This window comes from Ovis canadensis, chromosome 7, assembly GCF_042477335.2.
Source record: "Ovis canadensis isolate MfBH-ARS-UI-01 breed Bighorn chromosome 7, ARS-UI_OviCan_v2, whole genome shotgun sequence".
Taxonomy (NCBI): domain Eukaryota; kingdom Metazoa; phylum Chordata; class Mammalia; order Artiodactyla; family Bovidae; genus Ovis; species Ovis canadensis.
The window spans coordinates 70,101,107-70,120,082 of NC_091251.1; the positions used below are offsets into that span (position 1 = coordinate 70,101,107).

The following is an 18,976-nucleotide window of genomic DNA, read 5'->3' on the forward strand; positions in this document are numbered from 1 at the left end:
TACAGATGACTCAATTTCATCCCTTTTTATGGCTGAGTAATATTTCACCATATATATATATGTAGCACATATTCTTTATCCACGTCTTGGCTGTTTCGTATAATGCTGTTTCATATAATGCTGCAGTGAACAGTGGGGTACAAATGTCTATTTGAACTATGATTTTTCTCTAAGTGTATGCCCAATAGTGATATTGCTGAGTCATTATGGTAGTTCTATTTTCAGTTTTTTAAGGAACCTCCATACTATTCTCCATCATGGCTGTACCAGTTTATATTACCACCAATAGTGCAAGAGGGTTCCCTTTTCTTTACAATGTCTCCAGCATTTATTCTTGGTAGATTTCTTGATGATGGCCATTCTGACCAGTTGAGGGGATACTTCATTGTAGTTTTGATGTGCATTTCCCTAATAATTGGCTTTTCAGGTGACACAGTGGTAAAAAATCTGCCTGCCAATGCAGGAGATGCAGGTTCAGTCCCTGGGTGGAGAAGATCTCCTGAAGGAGAAAATGGCAACCCCAGACAGAGGAGCTTGGCAGTCTGTAGGGTCACAGAATCAGAGACAATGGAGCATGCATGCACAGTTGCTTTGCAGATATTTTCCTCCATTCTGAGGGTTGTCTTTTTGTTTTGTTGATGGTTTCCTTCGCTTTACAAAAGCTTTTAAGTTCCAAATGTTTGGGCTTTCAATTTTATCTTTTTGAAGAACTAGCTCTAGTTTCATTATAGTTGTCTTTTCAACCTGTTTCATTTATATCTGTCTAATCTTTGTTACTTTCTTCTATCTGCACTTTGAGTATCATTAATTCTTTTCTGTTCTGGTCTCTTGAAGTATAAAGTTATGTTATTTGAGACATTTTTTGTTCTATCGCTGTGAACTTACGTTTTAGAACTGCTTTTGCTGTATACCATAAATTTTTGGTATGTCATATTTTCATTTTTGTCTCAAGATATTTTTTATTTCTATTTTGATTTCTTCTTTGACCCATTTGTTGTTGAGTAGTATGTTGTTTGATCTTTACACATTTTAAAATTTTCCAGTTTTCTTTGTGTGATTTCTAGTTTTATATCATTGTGGCCAGAAAAGATGCTTGATATGATTTCAGTTTTATTAAACTTATTAAGACATGTTTTGTGGCTTAACATTGTCTGTCCTATAAAATTTTCTGTGTACACTGTAGAAGAATGTGTATTTTTTGCTATTAGGAAGGAACTTTCGGTATATCTGTATTAAATCCTTGGGTCTATTTTGTCATTTAAGGCTTATGATTTCGTACTGATTTTCTGTCTGAATGATCTATCATTTATGTAAGTGGCTATTGTTTTGTACTGCTGTCTGTTTCTTCCTTTAAGTCTGTTACTATTTGCTTTATGCATTTAGGTGCTCCCATGTTAGGTACAAAAATATTTACAAATGTTGTGTCTTCTTGTTGAATTGACCACTTTAACATTATGTACCATCCATCTTTGTTTCTTATTGCAGTTTTTTTTTTTTAACTCTCCTCTGTATGATATAGGTAAGCTTTTGTTTGGTTTCCATTTGCATGGAATATCCTTTTCCATTTCTTTACTTTCAGTCTGTGTGTCTTTACATTTAAAGTGAGTCTGTTATAGACAGCATGTAGATAGGGGCTTACATTTTTATTCATTTAGCTACTCTTTGTCTTTGAATTGTTGAATTTAGTCCATTTACATTTAAAATAATTAATTATTATAAGTATGTACTTACTGACATTTTGTTAACTGTTTTCTGGCTGTTTTGTAATTCCTTTCTGTTCTTTTCTTTTTTTCCTCTTCCTCTCCTTTTATAGTTTGATGACTTTCTTTAATGATATATTTATATTCCTTTCTCTTTATGTTTTGCATATTTACTGTAGCTTTTTGCTTTGTGGTTACCATGAGAGTTACAGATAATTTATATCTCTTAACAGTCTGTTTTATATTAATAACCACTTCTTTGATCCCATTCTAAATCCTAACATTTTCATATTACCCATCCTGTTTTGTTTTTCATGTCACATTTTACATCTTTTTACTGTGAGTTTCTCTTAACTAATAACTGTAATCGTGGCTGTTTTTACTACTTTTGTCTTTTAACCTTTATTCTGACTTCATAAGTGATTAATTTACTATTTTTACTGTATATTTACCTTTCCACTGAGATTTATTCTTTCATATGTTTTCTTATTACTAAGTACCACCTTTTCTTTTCAGCTTAGAAGAAGCTCCTTTAACATTTCTTGAAAGGCTGGTTTAGTAGTGATAGACCCCTTTATTTTTTGCTAGTTTGGAAAAGTCTCTCTTTCTTATTGCTTATAATATCCTCTCCTTGTCTTTAACTTTTGGCGTTTCAGTTATGTATCTCTGTGAAAGTCTCTATTAGTTTCAGTTCAGTTGCTCAGTCGTGTCTGACTCTGTAACCCCATGAACCCAAGCACACCAGCCCTCCCTGTCCATCACCAACTCCTAGAGTCCACTCAAACCCATGTCCATTGTGTCAGTGATGTCATCCAACCATCTCATCCTCTGTCGTCCCCTTCTCCTCCTGCCGCAATCTTTCCCAGCATCAGGGTCTTTTCAAATAAGTCAGCTCTTCGCATCAGGTGGCCAAAGTATTGGAGTTTCAGCTTCAACATCAGTCCCTCCAATGAACACCCAGGACTGATCTCCTTTAGGGTGGGCTGGTTGGATCTCCTTGCAGTTCACCTTATTTGGAACTCTCTGATCCTCCTGTATCTGGATGTCTGTTTTCTTCCTGAGATTAGGGACATTTCAGTCATTATTTCTTCAAATATGATTTCTGCCCTTTTGTCTTGCTCTTTTTCTGGGAACCTAAAATGTGTTAAGTCAATTTGATATTGTCCCGTAAGTTTCTTAAGGTAACTTAACTTTTTGAAAAATTCTTTTTGCTACTCTGATTGGGTGAATTCTACTGCTTTATCTTCAAGTTGACTGATCCTTTCTTCTGCTTCCTCTAGTCTGCTGTTGAACCCTGTTAGTGTATTTTTCACTTCAGTCTTTTATTCTTCAGTTCTTTGACTTCTGGTTGATACAGTCCTAGATTTTCCATCTCTCATTGAAGTTCTTGCTGTGTTCATTCTTCTCCACAGTTTGGTAAGCATCTTTATAATAATTACTTGGAAGTCTTTCTCAGGTAAATTACTTACCTCCATTTCATTGTTTTTTCTTACTCTTTCATTTGGAACATATTTCTCTATTTTACTTGACTCTGTACTGGTTTCTATACAGTAGATGAAATAACCATCTCTTCCAATTGTGTTTTTTTATCTTGGTCATGTGGTGTGTGCAGAATCTTAGTTCCCTACCCAGGAAGCAAACCCACACCACTGGAAGCATGGCATCTTAATCACTGGACTGCCAGGGAAATCCCCCAGCTCTTTAGTGTTGAAGAGGTGGCCTTGTGTAGGGGATGAACCTTGTCAGTCAACTTTGCCCCAGCTTTTTGTTCTCTCTCAAACCTTTCTGCTTCTTCATGCAGTGTATTATATTTTTACTAGCTCCCAGTAGTTGAGAGTGTCCCAGTACCTTTTAGTGTCCCTAAGGGGAGTGTTTTAGCATCCTGATTCAGACTTATGGAACCCAGCTGCTCAGACAACAACTTTTGAGAGAAGATCTTAGGAAAGTGAATTCAACAGTATACCATAATTAGGTGGGATTTATTCTGGAGATCTACAAATCAATCAGCATGATACATCACAAAAAATGAGTGATAAGGGCTTCCCTGGTGGCTCAGTGGTAAAGAATCCACCTGCCAATGCAAGAGACACAGGTTCGATCTGTGATCTGGGAAGATCCCACATGCTCTAGACCAACTAAACACATGCATCACGACTATTGAGTCTATACCCTCAAGCTCGGAACCATAACTGCTGAGCCCATGTGCCACAACTACTGAAGCCCCATGTTCCCTAGAGCCTGTGCTCTTCAACAAGAGAAGTCACCACAATGAGAGCCCACAAACTACAGTTAGAGAGTAGCCCCCACTCGCTGCAACTAAAGAAGAGCCCATGCAACAGTGATGACCCAGCACAGCCAAAAATACATAAAATTATTTTAAAAAGAAAGTGAATGATAAAAATTCTGTAATCAATTCAATAGATGCAGAAAAAGTATTTCACATAATTCTATATTTGTTTATGATAAAGACTCAACAGAGCAGGTATGGAGAGAATATCCTTCAATATAATAAAGACATATATGACAAACCTACAGCTAACATCATACCCAATGATGAAAAGTTGAAAGCTTTTCCTCTAAGTTAAGGAATAAAGCACTCTTCCTGCTTTTATTGCACATAGTGTTGGAAGCCCTCACTATAGCAGTTAGGCAAGAAAAAGTAATAAAAGGCATATAAGTTGGAAAAGAAGTAAAATTGTCACTCTTTGCTGATGACATGATACCATATGTAAAAAACCCTAAAGACTTCACCAAAAAGCTGTTAGAGCTAGTGAGTTCAGCAAAGTTGCAGGATACAAAATCAATATGCATAAATCTATTGTGTGAAATGCTGGACTGGATGAAGCACAAGCGGGAATGAAGATTGCCAGGAGAAATACCAGTAACCTCAGATATGCAGATGACACCACACTTATGGCCGAAAGCAAAGAGGAACTAACGATCCTCTTGATGAAAGTGAAATAGGAGACTGAAAAAGTTGGTTTAAAACTCAACATTCAGAAAACTAAGATCATGGCATCCAGTCCCATCACTTCATGACCAATAGATAGTGAAACAATGAAAACAGTGAAAGACTTTCTTTTAGGGGGCTCCAAAATCACTGCAGATGGTGACTATAGCCATGAAATTAAAAGATGCTTGCTCCTTGGAAAAAATGTTATGACCAATCTAAACAGTATGTTAAAAAGCAGAGACATTACTTTGCCAACAAAGGTCTGTCTACTCAAAGCTATGGTTTTTCCAGTAGTCATGTATGGATGTGAGAGTTGGACTATAAAGAAAGCTGAGTACTGAAGAATTGATGCTTTTGAACTGTGGTGTTGGAGAAGACTCTTGAGAGTCCCTTGGACTTCAAGAAGGTCCAACCAGTCCATCCTAAAGGAGATCAGTCCTGGGTGTTCATTGGAAGGACTGATGTTGAAGCTGAAACTCCAATACTTTGGCCACCTGATGCGAAGAACCGACTCATTGGAAAAGACCCTGATGCTGGGAAAGATTGAAGGCGGGAGGAGAAGGGGATGACTGGATGAGATGGTTGGATGGCATCACTGACTCAATGGACAGGAGTTTGAGTAAACTCTGGGAGTTGGTGATGGACAGGTAAGCCTGGCATGCTGCAGTCCATGGGGTCACAAAGAATCAGACATGACTGAGCAACTGAACTGATTGTGTGAAAATTTCATTCGCAATTGCATCAAAAAGAATAAATTACCTAGGAATAAATTCAGCCAAGGAAGTGAAAGATGTATGTACCGAAAACTAGAATATGTTGATGAAAGAAATTGAAGAACGTATACAGAAATGGAAAGATATTTCATGCTAATTGATAGAAATCAATATTGCTAAAATGTCTGCACTAAAAGGAATCTGTAGATTCTGTGCAGTCCCTATCGAAGTTCCAATGGCTTCACAAAAATAAAAGAAGCAATTCTAAAATTTGTATAGAACCACTGAAGATCCTAAGTAGCTGAAAGAGTCTTGAGAAAGAAGAATAAAGCTGAAGGCATTATGCTGCCTGACTTCAAACTTTTCACAAAGCTGTAGTAATTTAAACATGATGGTGGCATAAAAATAGATACATAGATCAATGAAGCAGAATAGAGAGCCCAGATATAAACTCATGCACATATTATGTCAATTAATTTATGACAGAGTAGTCAAGACTATACAAAGGGAAAAGGGCAGTGTTTTTTAATTATTTGGGTTAGGAAAACTAGACAGTTGCATGAAAGACTGAAACTTGACCACTGTCTTATACCCCACACAAAAATCAATTCAAAATGGGTCGAAGACTTAAACATAAGACTTGAAACCATAAAACTTGTAGAAGATTACATGGGTGGTAAGCTCCTTGACAGATTTTAGTGATGATTTTTTTAATCACACCAACAGCAAAACCTAAAAGTGCAAACAGGTAAGACTACCTCAAACTAAAAATCTTCTGCACAACAAAAGAAAACATCAACAAAATGAAAAGGCAGCCATGATCCAGCAGATGTTGGCAATTTGATCTCTGGTTCCTCTGCCTTTTCTAAAACCAGCTTGAACATCAGGAAGTTCACAGTTCACGTATTGCTGAAGCCTGGCTTGGAGAATTTTAAGCATTACTTTACTAGCATGTGAGATGAGTGCAATTGTGTGGTAGTTTGAGCATTCTTTGGGATTGGAATGAAAACTGACCTTTTCCAGTCCTGTGACCACTGCTGAGTTTTCCAAATTTGCTGGCATATTGAGTGTAGCACTTTCACAGCATCATCTTTCAGGATTTGAAATAGCTACAGTAGCTATTATTAAAAAGATTTTAAAAAGAAGATAAATAACGTTTTGTTGAGGATCTGGAGAAAGGGAAACGCTTGTGCACAGTTGTTGCAGCTACTATGAAAAATATCATGGAGATTCCTCAAAAAATTAAATAATTAAGCTACCATATCCAGTAATTTTACCTGTGGGTGTTTAGCTGAAGAAAAAGAAAAAAAAGATACCTGCACTCTCATGTTCATTGCAGCATTGTTTAAACAGTCAAAATAACGGAAACACTCTTAAGTGTCCGTCAGAAAATGAACGGATTAAGAAATCATGTGTATGTGTGTATAGAGCAATTTTACCTTGTTGTAAAAGAGATGAGTTCTTACCATTTGCAGCATGGATGAACCCTGAGAGCATTGTGCTAAGTGAAATAAGTCAGAGAAAGACAAATACTGTGTGATGTCTCTTATCATATGGATTATATGTGGAATTTTAAAAAAAAGCTCATGGGTACAGAGACCAGATTGGTAATTGCCAGAGGCAGATGTGGGTGGTGGGCAAAATGGGTGAAATTGATTAAAAGGTTAAAATAAAAAGAAAAAGTGTTCTTTGTATAAGAAAACTCACTATAGTGTTTTCTTGAATGTTTAGACCACTTTCTTCTGCAGTCTTTTCACCTTAGTAAATGGCACAGCAGCTTCCCACTTTCTGAGACAAGAAAGTTTAATTTTTAACTTTTCTGTTAAAACAATTCCTTTGGTAAATCTTTCATCTATTTTCTAGTTTTATCATCCTGGTCCAATCTACTCTCACCCTTCTTTTGTATTGTATTGTTTCAGTAGCATCCTGTTTGGTTTCCTCATTCTCATTCTTTTCTCTTGTTTTGCAGATAGACAGTGTATCATACTGTATTTACCCAGACCACAATCCAGAGTCCTTATGATGTCTTGTAAGGCTTAACATTGTCCACACCTTTACTTTTCATCATCTATTCTCTTACCTTACCTGTTACCGCTGTTCCCTTTGCTCTCTATTTTATAGCCATGTTGGCCTTATTGTTCTTACAACATACCAAAAATGCTTCTGCTCTCTGTTTTGTACTTACTATTTCCTTTGTTTGGAGCATTATTCCCCTAGATTCCTACCTGGGCTGGCAAGTTCTTATTTCTCTGGCTTCAGACGAAATGTCTCCTTCTTAATTAGCTTTTACTGTTCACCCTTTTTAAATAGCAGTCCCCTTTGACATCATTTTGTATGTGTTTCTCTGCCATTTTTTCCTGTAGTATTTATCACCTGATCCATAATGCATTAAAGCTATTTGTTTGTTTATTGCTGTACTCCTAGGAAGTAAATTACGAAAGCAAGAATATTTTTTCAGTTTTGTTCACTGCTGTCTTCACAGCCTATGGTATAGTAAGTGCTTCACAATTTTTTGTTAAATGTCTGAATCAGTAGAAAGCTTGATAAATTAAATGTTCATCCATATCTTGGAACACTTATCTAGCCTTTACAGAGGATGAGCTAGTACCTTTCTAGCTACATAATGTAAACAGCAAATTGCAGGATGGTATGCATAGTGTGATCTTAATTGTGCCAAATTCTGTTTATAAGTGGCAAATTCATACATATCTATATGTCCTGTGTGGTCAGGAATTTTACTGGAAACTGTTAATGTGGGATGTATCTGCAGAGGTGAGGAGCAAAGGAAGGACAGTTTCATTCATATTGTTTTATGATACTTGATGTTTTTTTGATCATGGGAATATATTTTCTCTATAATAATAATTAAAAATTATTTAGTTGCTTCCCCTCTTAGAAAACTATAGAGGAAGAAACTGATGTTAATCAGCTATGGTTAAACTCCAGCAGTAAACCAACTGTTCATTCCCTTGCGTAATTTCATTGGATTTTTTTATCTTAGATATAAAGGCTTAAACACAGCCTTTACCTTCTTTTTATATTTGTTTTATCTCAAAGATTTGTTCTGCATAGTATTATCTATTGTGATTTTATGCTTGTGCTGTGTGCTTAATCACTAAGTCATGTCTGATTCTTTGTGACCCCATGGACTTACAACCCTCCAGATTCCATTATCCATGGGATTTCCCAGGCAAGAATACCAGTGTGGGTTGCCATTCCCTTCTCCAAAGGATCTTCCTGACTTAGGGATCAAACCGATGTCTCCCTTATCTCCTGCAATGGCAGGCAGAATCTTTACCACTGAACCACCTGGGAAGCTCGATTTTATGCTTCTTCACCCTGAACGTAGTCTGCAGGACAGTTGTTTTACATAGGAGTTCAGTATGCATTGAGTATGTAAACAAATTCTGTTCTACAAACAGACTTTTTTTAACTAAGCCTTTTTTCCTCAGGTGTGAAAATTTTGGCAGGCTTTGTTACTGTTCTAGGTCAATGATTATAAACCCAGTTGGCTAGAATACTTCTTTTTTGAAACAAAAACTTTGTTATACCTTTTTTTATTATGTGGAAAAGAAATTCGGTAGATACTTTGAAAAATACTATAATGGCCTAATTACATTGAAGATAGGGAAATGAAAAATATTTATAGTAGAAACATATTTCAATAGAGCAAATGTTGTTAATGTTAGAATAAGTTAATAGCAAATCAGATTTATATGTGATAAGAGAAAGTAGGAAGTAATCGTACACTAAAATAGGAATAACATGCTATGAAAAGTTACAGACTGTTAATATATAAGAAAATAAGTTACATTCTTACAAGTTGTGCCTTGTTTTTAAGTGCAATGTCAAAATATATTCCTTGTTATGAGGTAGAACTGAATGGTGAAAAAAATCACAGAAAATATCTTCCATCCATCCATCATGTGTAAGGCATTAATTAATATTTAGTCTTTATACTTAAAAAAGATTTTGGAGACCATACCCTTTGTGAAATAATAGAAATCAATGATAGATTGAATGAAGAAGTACTAGACGCTGCTGTAAAGAGGTTATATAGTTGTAAACTTTTCTTAAAATTTATTCTTAATTGGAGGATAATTGCTTTACAACGTTGTTGATTTCTGTTCTACAGTAGTGTGAATCAGCTACAAATATACATATACTCTCTCCCTCTAAAGCCTCCCTCCAGCCTTCTCCCTCAAATAGTAAGTTTCTGAAGATAGAATTGGAATAAGATTAAAAAAACAACAGGTGAAAAAAGCTAATGATTTGGTATTGATTTTCATCACAGAGGTTTTTTTATTATATGATATCAAAAATTTAAAAATATGCAAAAGCAATAGGATATTATTAAGATATTAATATAACAATAGTATTAAATATACTAATATTGTTTTTAATGGATTTTAGATTCTTGGTGAAATTTCTTTATTTGTGTCTCCATTAATTTTAGGGTATTTTATTTAGAGTCTGTTGAAGTCTCTAAAAGAGTCTGTAAACAATTAAAAGTGTTGAAAAGTTGTTAGTCACTCAGACGTATCTGATTGTTTGCAACCCCATGGACCTTAGCCCACCAGTCTCCTCTGTCCATGGAATTCTCCAGGCAAGAATACTGGAGTGGGTAGCCATTCTTGTCTCCAGACTCAGGGATCAAACCTGGATCTCCTGCATTGCAGGCAGATTCTTTACCATCTGAGCCATCAGGGGAGTGCCACAAATACTGGTACACGTGTTGTATTAAACTACAGTGCTGCATGTTGTGCTGCTGTTAGAGATGTGATTTTTCTCTAATGGTGAATGGTATCTCTTAAAATTCTAAAGAAAACTAAATATAATCTTGTCTGACTTATGCAGTAGTTGTATTTTTAGAAAGTCTGTGACAATACTTTGTGTTTATATGTAAAGCAGAATTGTTGGATTTTCATTTGTTAGAGTCTAACAGGATAACAAAAAGTTGTGTGAGATATAAGTGAGATTATCCAGCATACTGCATGATTTCTGGTGTCTTTTGACCCTGTCCACTAAATGTAGTTGTGGCCCCTAATTATTAAAATGATTCCTCTAAAAAAACCTTTCCTAAACACTAAAAATCATTGCTCTAAGCTGTTTTCCCCCAAATTTACTTGATGATGGATTCTTTCTTATACCTCCACCCCCTTGTAACCCTTGATCTTCTGCAGAATGTTCTTTTGGGAATACTACTCTAGATAGGTCTGTTTATCTATTTCCTATATAGTTAAGTCCTAGCCTTCTAGATTTTGCATCTTTTTAATTTTGTTTTAAATCTGTTCAGGAATAAATATGTGTAAATCCTAAGGACGTGCATTTAGAACTGTTTGTATAATCAGAATGTGTGAAACATATTCATTAATTTTGATGCTGTTTTAGGTTGGATCCTTGGAACAAGCTATGCTTGATGCTCTTGTAATGGATAGAGTTGCATTTGTAAAACTTCTTATTGAAAATGGAGTAAGCATGCATAAATTCCTTACCATTCCTAGACTGGAAGAACTTTACAACACTGTAAGTTTATGTTAAATTTCTTTGTGGACTAAGTTTTATCATCTTTGGAAAGTGTCATTTTACTTGAATATATTCATTCCTATTGATAAAACCTTTAATATTTTACTAGATTACATGAAAAAATTATACCCAGTCTTTGTATAGATTGTTTATGACAGTCTAAGACCCTTTCCCTGTTTCTGGAGACCTCCTCTGTTACCATAGCTACATAGGAAAGAGATGTAGTGTTAACCCTTTCTTTCACCTCACCCCCCTTTTAAAACTTGTAAGATCCGCTTCTTAATCATAGAGCCATTGTATTTCTTCTATTTCTTGGTGGTCATTTGTTAACCAAATTTGTTTCCCTTTGACTAATGGAGAAATTACACATTGCTTTTTTCATGTCTCCTTTTTGTTGTTTCTATTTATGATTTTGACCTTGTGGTATATACTGTTAGCTTACATACTGTTTTTCATTTTTTTCTTTTAAAGAGCTCCTGAAAACTAATTATTCCCTTTACAAAGCTTTTCTCATTATGTTTCAAATTTAATGTCACTAACATTCAGAGGTAAATAACTACTACTCTTACAATTTTTCGTTACCAATAGTACTTGAGGAGTACTATGACCAAATCCTAGCTATCTAACTTTGACTTCTCTGCTAAGCTGTTTCCCTTTATTCATCAGTTTCTACCTCTTTATCTCTACCTTTGCATTCGTAATGTCTTTGTACTATTCAGTCATTTCTAGCCTTACTACTTCAATAATCTAATCTCCTTGTCTATCTTTAAATCTTTAACCCAAATATTCTTATAGTCACATATTTTATCATAGCTTTCCCAGTTTAAAATTTTTTGATGGCTCCTTGATATGTAGAGAATAATACTCAGGCCTTTAGACTAATTTTCAAAGCTCTCCAGCTTTTGAAATTTTGCCTCAGCTATTTCTGTCACTCAGCCTTTCAATTCCTAACTCCCATCTTCCTATAGAGTGGCTGTTTCAGCTACATCATCTATCTACTATTTCCCTTAAATATAAGCTTTTTTAGAAAGTGTTTGGTATTTACTCAGTGCTGGTCTGCATTTTTCTTCCAAACTGCTTACCCAGTTACTGGATTTTATTCTTTGTTTAAACTTATTTCAAATGCCAAGGCATTGGTACAGTAAATCCCAATGTCATAGTTTGTTAAGTAAAATTTTATCTTCTACTGTGGACCTTAAGTTTCCTTTGAGTAGGGATTATATCTATTTCCCCCCCATTTTTTTCCTTTAATAGTGTCTAACACAGTCAAACTGAACTTTGTTGGCATTCTACTGTCTTTAGAGAACAGATGTAATATTAAATGGATTATTCATTGTGCTGAAGTAAGGTTTTTTCCTGAAATGTAAAGCAAGTATAAAACAGTAAAAATAAAAATTGATCCAATTAGCAAGGCAAGTAATGTTTTAATAATATAACTCAAAATTATTAAGATAATAGTTACCTTTCCACATCAATTATTGATAAAATTATTTAAAGTTTAAGGGATTATATATACCATGATAAAGCAGTGGTTCTCAAACTTTTTGGTATCAGGGTCCTATTATATAAAAATGGAAAAGTAGTTTGAATTGATTACTAATAACCTCATAAAAAATTAACTATAACACAGAAAATTTTCATTTGAAAAATTTGGTAGGAGAAACTTTTTATTTGATATTTCTTTTAAACACCAGATTTAAAATATTGACAGTAAGTCTCTTGATTTATGCTGTATTGAATTAATTGCAGTAAATTTTATATAGATGAGGGCACTTCTAAAAAGTTGAGAAGAATATATTTTTGGCTCTTTTATCTCAGTCTTGATGAGAGAGATAATAGTGGGTATTTTTTCAAAATATAGGATACCCTCAAAATAAGATTATGTAAAAATGAAACTTGTTTAGTCTACTGTAACATTTCATTTAATAGAATTAAGATAATAGGGAAAAGACAGCATATATAAATATTAAAGGTTTCTTACCCAAAATATTTAATATATTGCTGAAACTTGGTGATTAATAACAGAAACAGAGATGGACATTTTAACAAGAGGAAAGAGAATGTGTGCTTCTACTATCAGTGAAATACAAATTAAATTTAACATATAATTTTGAAGCTTGCAGTGTTTACATGACTGTTAGAAAACAAAAGCTTTTGTGTTTTTGCAAAAATAAATGTAAGAACATAAGAAATTATATATCCTGTTTAAGGTAAATGACAGTGTGAAATGGGTATATCTTTTTCTTTGTTCCATTTTATGAACAGAATTTCTATAACTCAGAAACAGTGTAATTTGTGTAAGAACAAAAGTCCTATAAGTAACCAAAAAAAAGTTATTTTAGAAGAAAAATAATAGTTTGCTCTGATTTTTTTCTCTTTAAAGAAACAAGGCCCAACTAATCCAATGCTATTTCATCTTGTACGAGATGTCAAGCAGGTAAGAGATTATTTTTGTTTCTGAAAAGTGTTGTTTTAAAATCATTTATACTTCATTTATTTCTAAAAACATTTCTGTACATCTTAAAATCAGCAATAAGATCACTTTTTTTAAGATCAAAATAAAATGAGATAAATTTGTGATAATACAGGTGTAGAGAACATAATATATTAGAAATCAAGAAAAATAAAGTTTATGAAATTAAGACCTGAGCTTCTGGTCATCCAGGATAGAGTATGATGAACTTCATGATGCTCATTTGTCCATAAAAGATGATCATTGATAGGATATATCTTCTTTCTCTGTGTTCAGAAGAAATTTGTTCCCTGGACGTTTAAAGGATGTTGAATAAAGACATTGAGAGAAACACTGGTGATCTTCAATGGCAGATTTGCCAATAAAAAGGCTGAAAATGCTCTCTATCTTTCTCCCTATGTCTTTCATCCTCCGTCCCCTCACTCCACCCCACCCCCGCCTATTGCCACCAGCTCTCGTCGTTTTTCCCTCTCCCCCATTTATATTCAGTATTGGTAGTAATTGCATATGTAACGCTGTCATATGATCTAAAGCCATTCTGTGGTGACTAAATTTGATACACTGATATTTCTCTTCTCTTCTACTGGATTCTCTGTGAGTTAATAGTTTTAAACATTTATTTTTAAAATTTATAACAATGTAAACTATTGATGTCCAACAGTTTTATTTTACTTGATGAAAAAGTACTTGTATTTAGTTAATTGAATTATTTTTAAAGCTTCTGCATGAAAACGCTTACTTTCCAAAATTCTTTACTTGCTAATAAGTGTGAGTGTGCTATTGAACGGTTGAAAACTGGATAGAAGTGTCACTTTCTGTGTTGTATAACATATCTAATGAAACTGACATTTTATAGAAAGAACTTTTAACTTCACTTAAAATGTTTTACTTTAATTCATTTTTCCCCACATGCTTATCTTTATAGTTTTATTGAAATGTGTTTCACATACCATAAAATTCATCCACTTAAAGTGTATAGTTCAGTGACGTTTCTGTATTCAGGGTAGTGTCACCTTTACCACAGTTTTAGAGTATTTGCAGTAGTCCCCTAAAGTAACTTCATATCTATTAGCACTTTCTCCTCACTTCTGTTCCTTCTTTGCTCCTTACTCCTACTTGACTTCACCCTCAATTCAGTTCAGTTCAGTTGCTCAGTCGTGTCCGACTCTTTGCAGCCCCATGAACTGCAGCACACCAGGCCTCCCTGTCCATCACCAACTCCCGAAGTTTACCCGAACTCATGCCCATCGAGTCGGTGATGCCATCCAGCCATCTCATCCTCTATCATCCCCTTCTCCTCCTGCCCCCAATCCCTCCCAGCATCAGAGTCTTTTAGGTGGCCAAAGTATTGGAGCTTCAGCTTTAGCATCATTCCTTCCAAAGAAATCCCAGGGCTGATCTCCTTCAGAATGGACTGGTTGGATCTCCTTACAGTCCAAGGGACTCTCAAGAGTCTTCTCCAACACCACAGTTCAAAAGCATCAATTCTTCGGCACTTAGCTTTCTTCACAGTCCAACTCTCACATCCATACATGACCACTGGAAAATCCATAGCCTTGACTAGATGGACCTTTATTGGCAAAGTAATGTCTCTGCTTTTTTTTTTTCCTTTTGGTCTCTGCTTTTGAATATGCTATCTAGGTTGGTCATAACTTTCCTTCCATGGAGTAAGCGTCTTTTAATTTCATGGCTGCAGTCACCATCTACAGTGATTTTGGAGCCCCCAAAAATAAACTCTGACACCATTTCCAGTGTTTCCTCATCTGTTTCCCATGAAGTGATGGGACCAGATGCCATGATCTTCGTTTTCTGAATGTTGAGCTTTAAGCCAACTTTTTCACTCTCCTCTTTTACTTTCATCAAGAGACTTTTTAGTTCCTCTTCACTTTTTGCCATAAGGGTTAATCTCCTTGCCCTCTCTATGGATTTTCCTCTTCTGGACATTTTACAGTAATTTTGTTTGTTTAAGTCATTAAAGCTTCTTTTTCATTCTCCCCAGAAAGCCTGAATAATGGGGGAGACTTTCAATCCAAGAATTTCTTAAACACATTTGCATTGTGATTTACTTAGGTGGTTTAGCAGAGCTATAGTTAATTCTGGAAATCTCACATATGAGATTTGTTCTGTTAACTACTTTTACAATGATGACTCTATAGTAATTAGCCCAACTTTTCTACTTCCATAAGTGAAAAATCCTAAAGTACAAGCAGTAACTTGAGTATATTCTGATTCAAAAATAGTTTTATAAGAGCTGTTTGTATAGTTTGAAAAATTGATTATCTTTTTTTTAGGTAATTCACATTATTTTCCTTAATTAATTTACTGAAAATATTTATATGTTTGGCTCTGTTGGATCTTGAACCATGTGGCATCTTCATTGCATTGTGAGGGATATTTCATTGTGGCAAGTAGACTGTAGCTGTGGCATGCGCACTTAGTTGCTCTGTGGCATGAAGGATCTTAATACCCTGATGAGGGACTGAACTGCATCCCCTGCATTGCAAGGCAGATTCTTGACCCTGGACTACCAGGGAAATTCCTGTTTTTCTTAATTTAAATATTTCCTGTTCAAGTGAATTCACAACATAAGGGTATTTGTCAGATTTTAAAAAAACAAACTGAAGTATCTATCATACATGACATCTTCAGTCATAAAACATATTTTGAGATTGCTTAAGATAAAATAAAAATAAAAATCTTGTATTTAAGGTGAAAATATATTTTTATTAGTTTTTAAATTGGTGACCTAAAGAACATAGATGTCTACTTAGAAACTTCACAGGTGTAGCTAAAATATAAAAAGTATAAGCATTTTAAAAAGTACTAAGTTAATAAAATTACAATTAGGGGAATGAAAGAATGTTGACTATAGTAGGGAAGAATTGGTTAATATATAAATTAACTGATGATTAAACCCTTCTAAGATTATTTAATGAAATTCACCAATAGTGCTTTCTGAGACAGTCTTTCCAAACTCAAAAAATGGCTTATGTTCCAATTCATAAATTGATACTCTAAAAAGATTTCTTAGCTGTGAATAGTGTTGTAAGTGGTAGTTGAATTTTAGTCAAGGCTATACAAATTTGTGTAATCTATAATATAGCCAATATAATTTTGGTTTAAAAATAGAAGTATTAATGGTCCCAACTGAAAACATTTAAAGCATTATTTTTGCAGGAAAGTACAACTTGTGTGCCATGGTGAGATGGAATACTTGGCACTTAGAACTTTCTTTGCCTCTGTGTGAAGTGTTAGTACAGTGGAGAGATCAAATTATCTTCCTACTGTAAGTCATACTCCTGTCCTGAGCCACACTATTGGGACCTCAAACTTCAGAATCCTTGTTCTTACAAAAGGAAACAGAAGCAAGTCACTCTTTTCTGTAAAGGTTCAGTCGCTCAGTCGTGTCCGACTCTTTGCGACCCCATGAATTGCAGCACGCCAGGCCTCCCTGTCCATCACCAACTCCTGGAGATCACCCAGACTCATGTCCATCGAGACAGTGATGCCATCCAGCCATCTCATCCTCGGTCGTCTCCTTCTCCTCCTGTCCGCAATCCCTCCCAGCATCAGAGTCTTTTCCAATGAGTCAACTCTTTGCATGAGGTGGCCAAAGTACTGGAGTTTCAGCTTTAAGCCAACTTTTTCCTCTCCTCTTTCACTTTCATCAAGAGGCTTTTTAGTTCCTCTTTATTTTCTGCCATAAGGGTGGTGTCATCTGCATATCTGAGGTTATTGATATTTTTCCCAGCAATCTTGATTCCAGCTTGTGTTTCTTCCAGTCCAGCGTTTCTCATGATGTACTCTGCATATAAATTAAATAAGCAGGGTGACAATATACAGCCTTGACGTACTCCTTTTCCTATTTGGAACCAGTCTGTAAAGGTAGCTGCTGGCAACTCCAGCTTTCTGTAGCAAGTAAACATTTGTTATTTTGGAGAGTAATAGACACATTGCTAGGCATGGCTTGGAAACATTGAGAAATACAATTTTGCCTTTTTAAAATTAATGTTTTGTTTCCAGGGGAATCTTCCTCCAGGATATAAGATCACTCTAATTGATATAGGACTTGTTATTGAATATCTTATGGGAGGGACCTATAGATGCACCTACACTCGGAAACGTTTTCGATTAATATATAACAGTCTTGGTGGAAATAATCGGGTATGTAATATTTGGGGGAAGTGATATAGATGTGCTTTAAAATGAGCTTATAAAAATTAACATATTAGAATGGTAAAAGTATTGACAGAATTGTCTTAAAAACAAGATTTTCAACTAAGAGTACTTAGAAATATTTTGTAATTGAAATCCTAAAGAAATCATGTTGGGTTTTGTTTTTTTTTGGTGTGTGTATACACACATTTATATATACATGTATATGTAAAAATAGATTTTTAATTTTCATAGCATAACAGCGTATTTAAATATGTAAAAACTAATAAACTTGCTTTCAGAGGTCTGGCCGAAATACCTCGAGCAGCACTCCTCAGTTGCGAAAGAGTCAGGAATCTTTTGGCAATAGAGCAGATAAAAAGGAAAAAACGAGGCATAATCATTTCATTAAAACAGCACAGCCCTACCGACCAAAGGTATTTTTGTTTAAATATTACCTGTTCTGGCTTTTGGATTTTATTCTTTTTAAGTTACTTGGTATTATGAAATAAAAGTTACTTGTTTTAGTAAGAATTATCTTTTGTTTTTAGGTATAGTATTATATCCTCAATTTTTCATTTTCCTATATACCAAAAAATAATATGAGGTAATACTTCTATTAAGTTTTTCATATTTAGCTATGATAATCAAAATTTTTAGATATTTTGGTCACTGCTTAACTGCCTTCTTTTATTCCATATTTACTTGATTAATGGCATGCAAGACAAAGGTGGTACCAAACTTTTCTTTCCTTAGAACTGTGTTTTATCAGATGTTAGTGGAAATATTGAGGCCCTTTCTCTCATCTTGGAAACTTTTACAAGGACATTTTTGGGGAATAACATTTCTATAAAATGAATTTGAATTGTAATAAAAATCAAATATATAAAATTTATTTTTATTTGTACATTTATATGAAAAATCAAATAAATGACATTTTATTAAAATTCTCACATGAGTGTCATATGGCCTTATTTTAATGAGCCTTATAATATTTATTTCCTCCTGAAGATTGATACAGCTGTGGAAGAAGGAAAGAAGAAAAGAACCAAAGATGAAATTGTGGATATTGATGATCCAGAAACCAAGCGCTTTCCTTATCCACTTAATGAACTATTAATTTGGGCTTGCCTCATGAAGAGGCAGGTTATGGCCCGTTTTTTATGGCAGCATGGTGAAGAATCAATGGCTAAAGCATTAGTTGCCTGTAAGATCTATCGTTCAATGGCATATGAAGCAAAGCAGAGTGACCTTGTAGATGATACTTCAGAGGAATTGAAACAATATTCCAAGTAAGTTATATTTTATCATTTGAAACATTTTAAAAATATAGATGGGGTTTAAGTGGAGATTATAGTGCCATGCACTAATTGGGTATGTGTATATATAATTTTATTGGTAAAATTAGGAGAAATCCACTTTCTAAATGTTTAAGTCTGTTTTAAAAAAATTAAGA

General features: G+C 34.6%; 1 protein-coding gene across 2 annotated transcripts in view; it reads left to right on the top strand.

Moving 5' to 3' along the window:
• The window catches only part of TRPM7 (transient receptor potential cation channel subfamily M member 7), a 106,801-nt gene that overhangs the window by 36,551 nt on the left and 51,274 nt on the right, over positions 1-18,976 (top strand). For both annotated transcript variants that reach the window (XM_069596525.1, XM_069596527.1), the window contains 5 exons: positions 10,758-10,892; positions 13,276-13,329; positions 17,389-17,529; positions 17,823-17,957; positions 18,532-18,812. In XM_069596525.1, the coding sequence (XP_069452626.1) occupies positions 10,758-10,892; positions 13,276-13,329; positions 17,389-17,529; positions 17,823-17,957; positions 18,532-18,812 (746 nt within the window). The remainder of the gene's footprint in view (positions 1-10,757; positions 10,893-13,275; positions 13,330-17,388; positions 17,530-17,822; positions 17,958-18,531; positions 18,813-18,976) is intronic.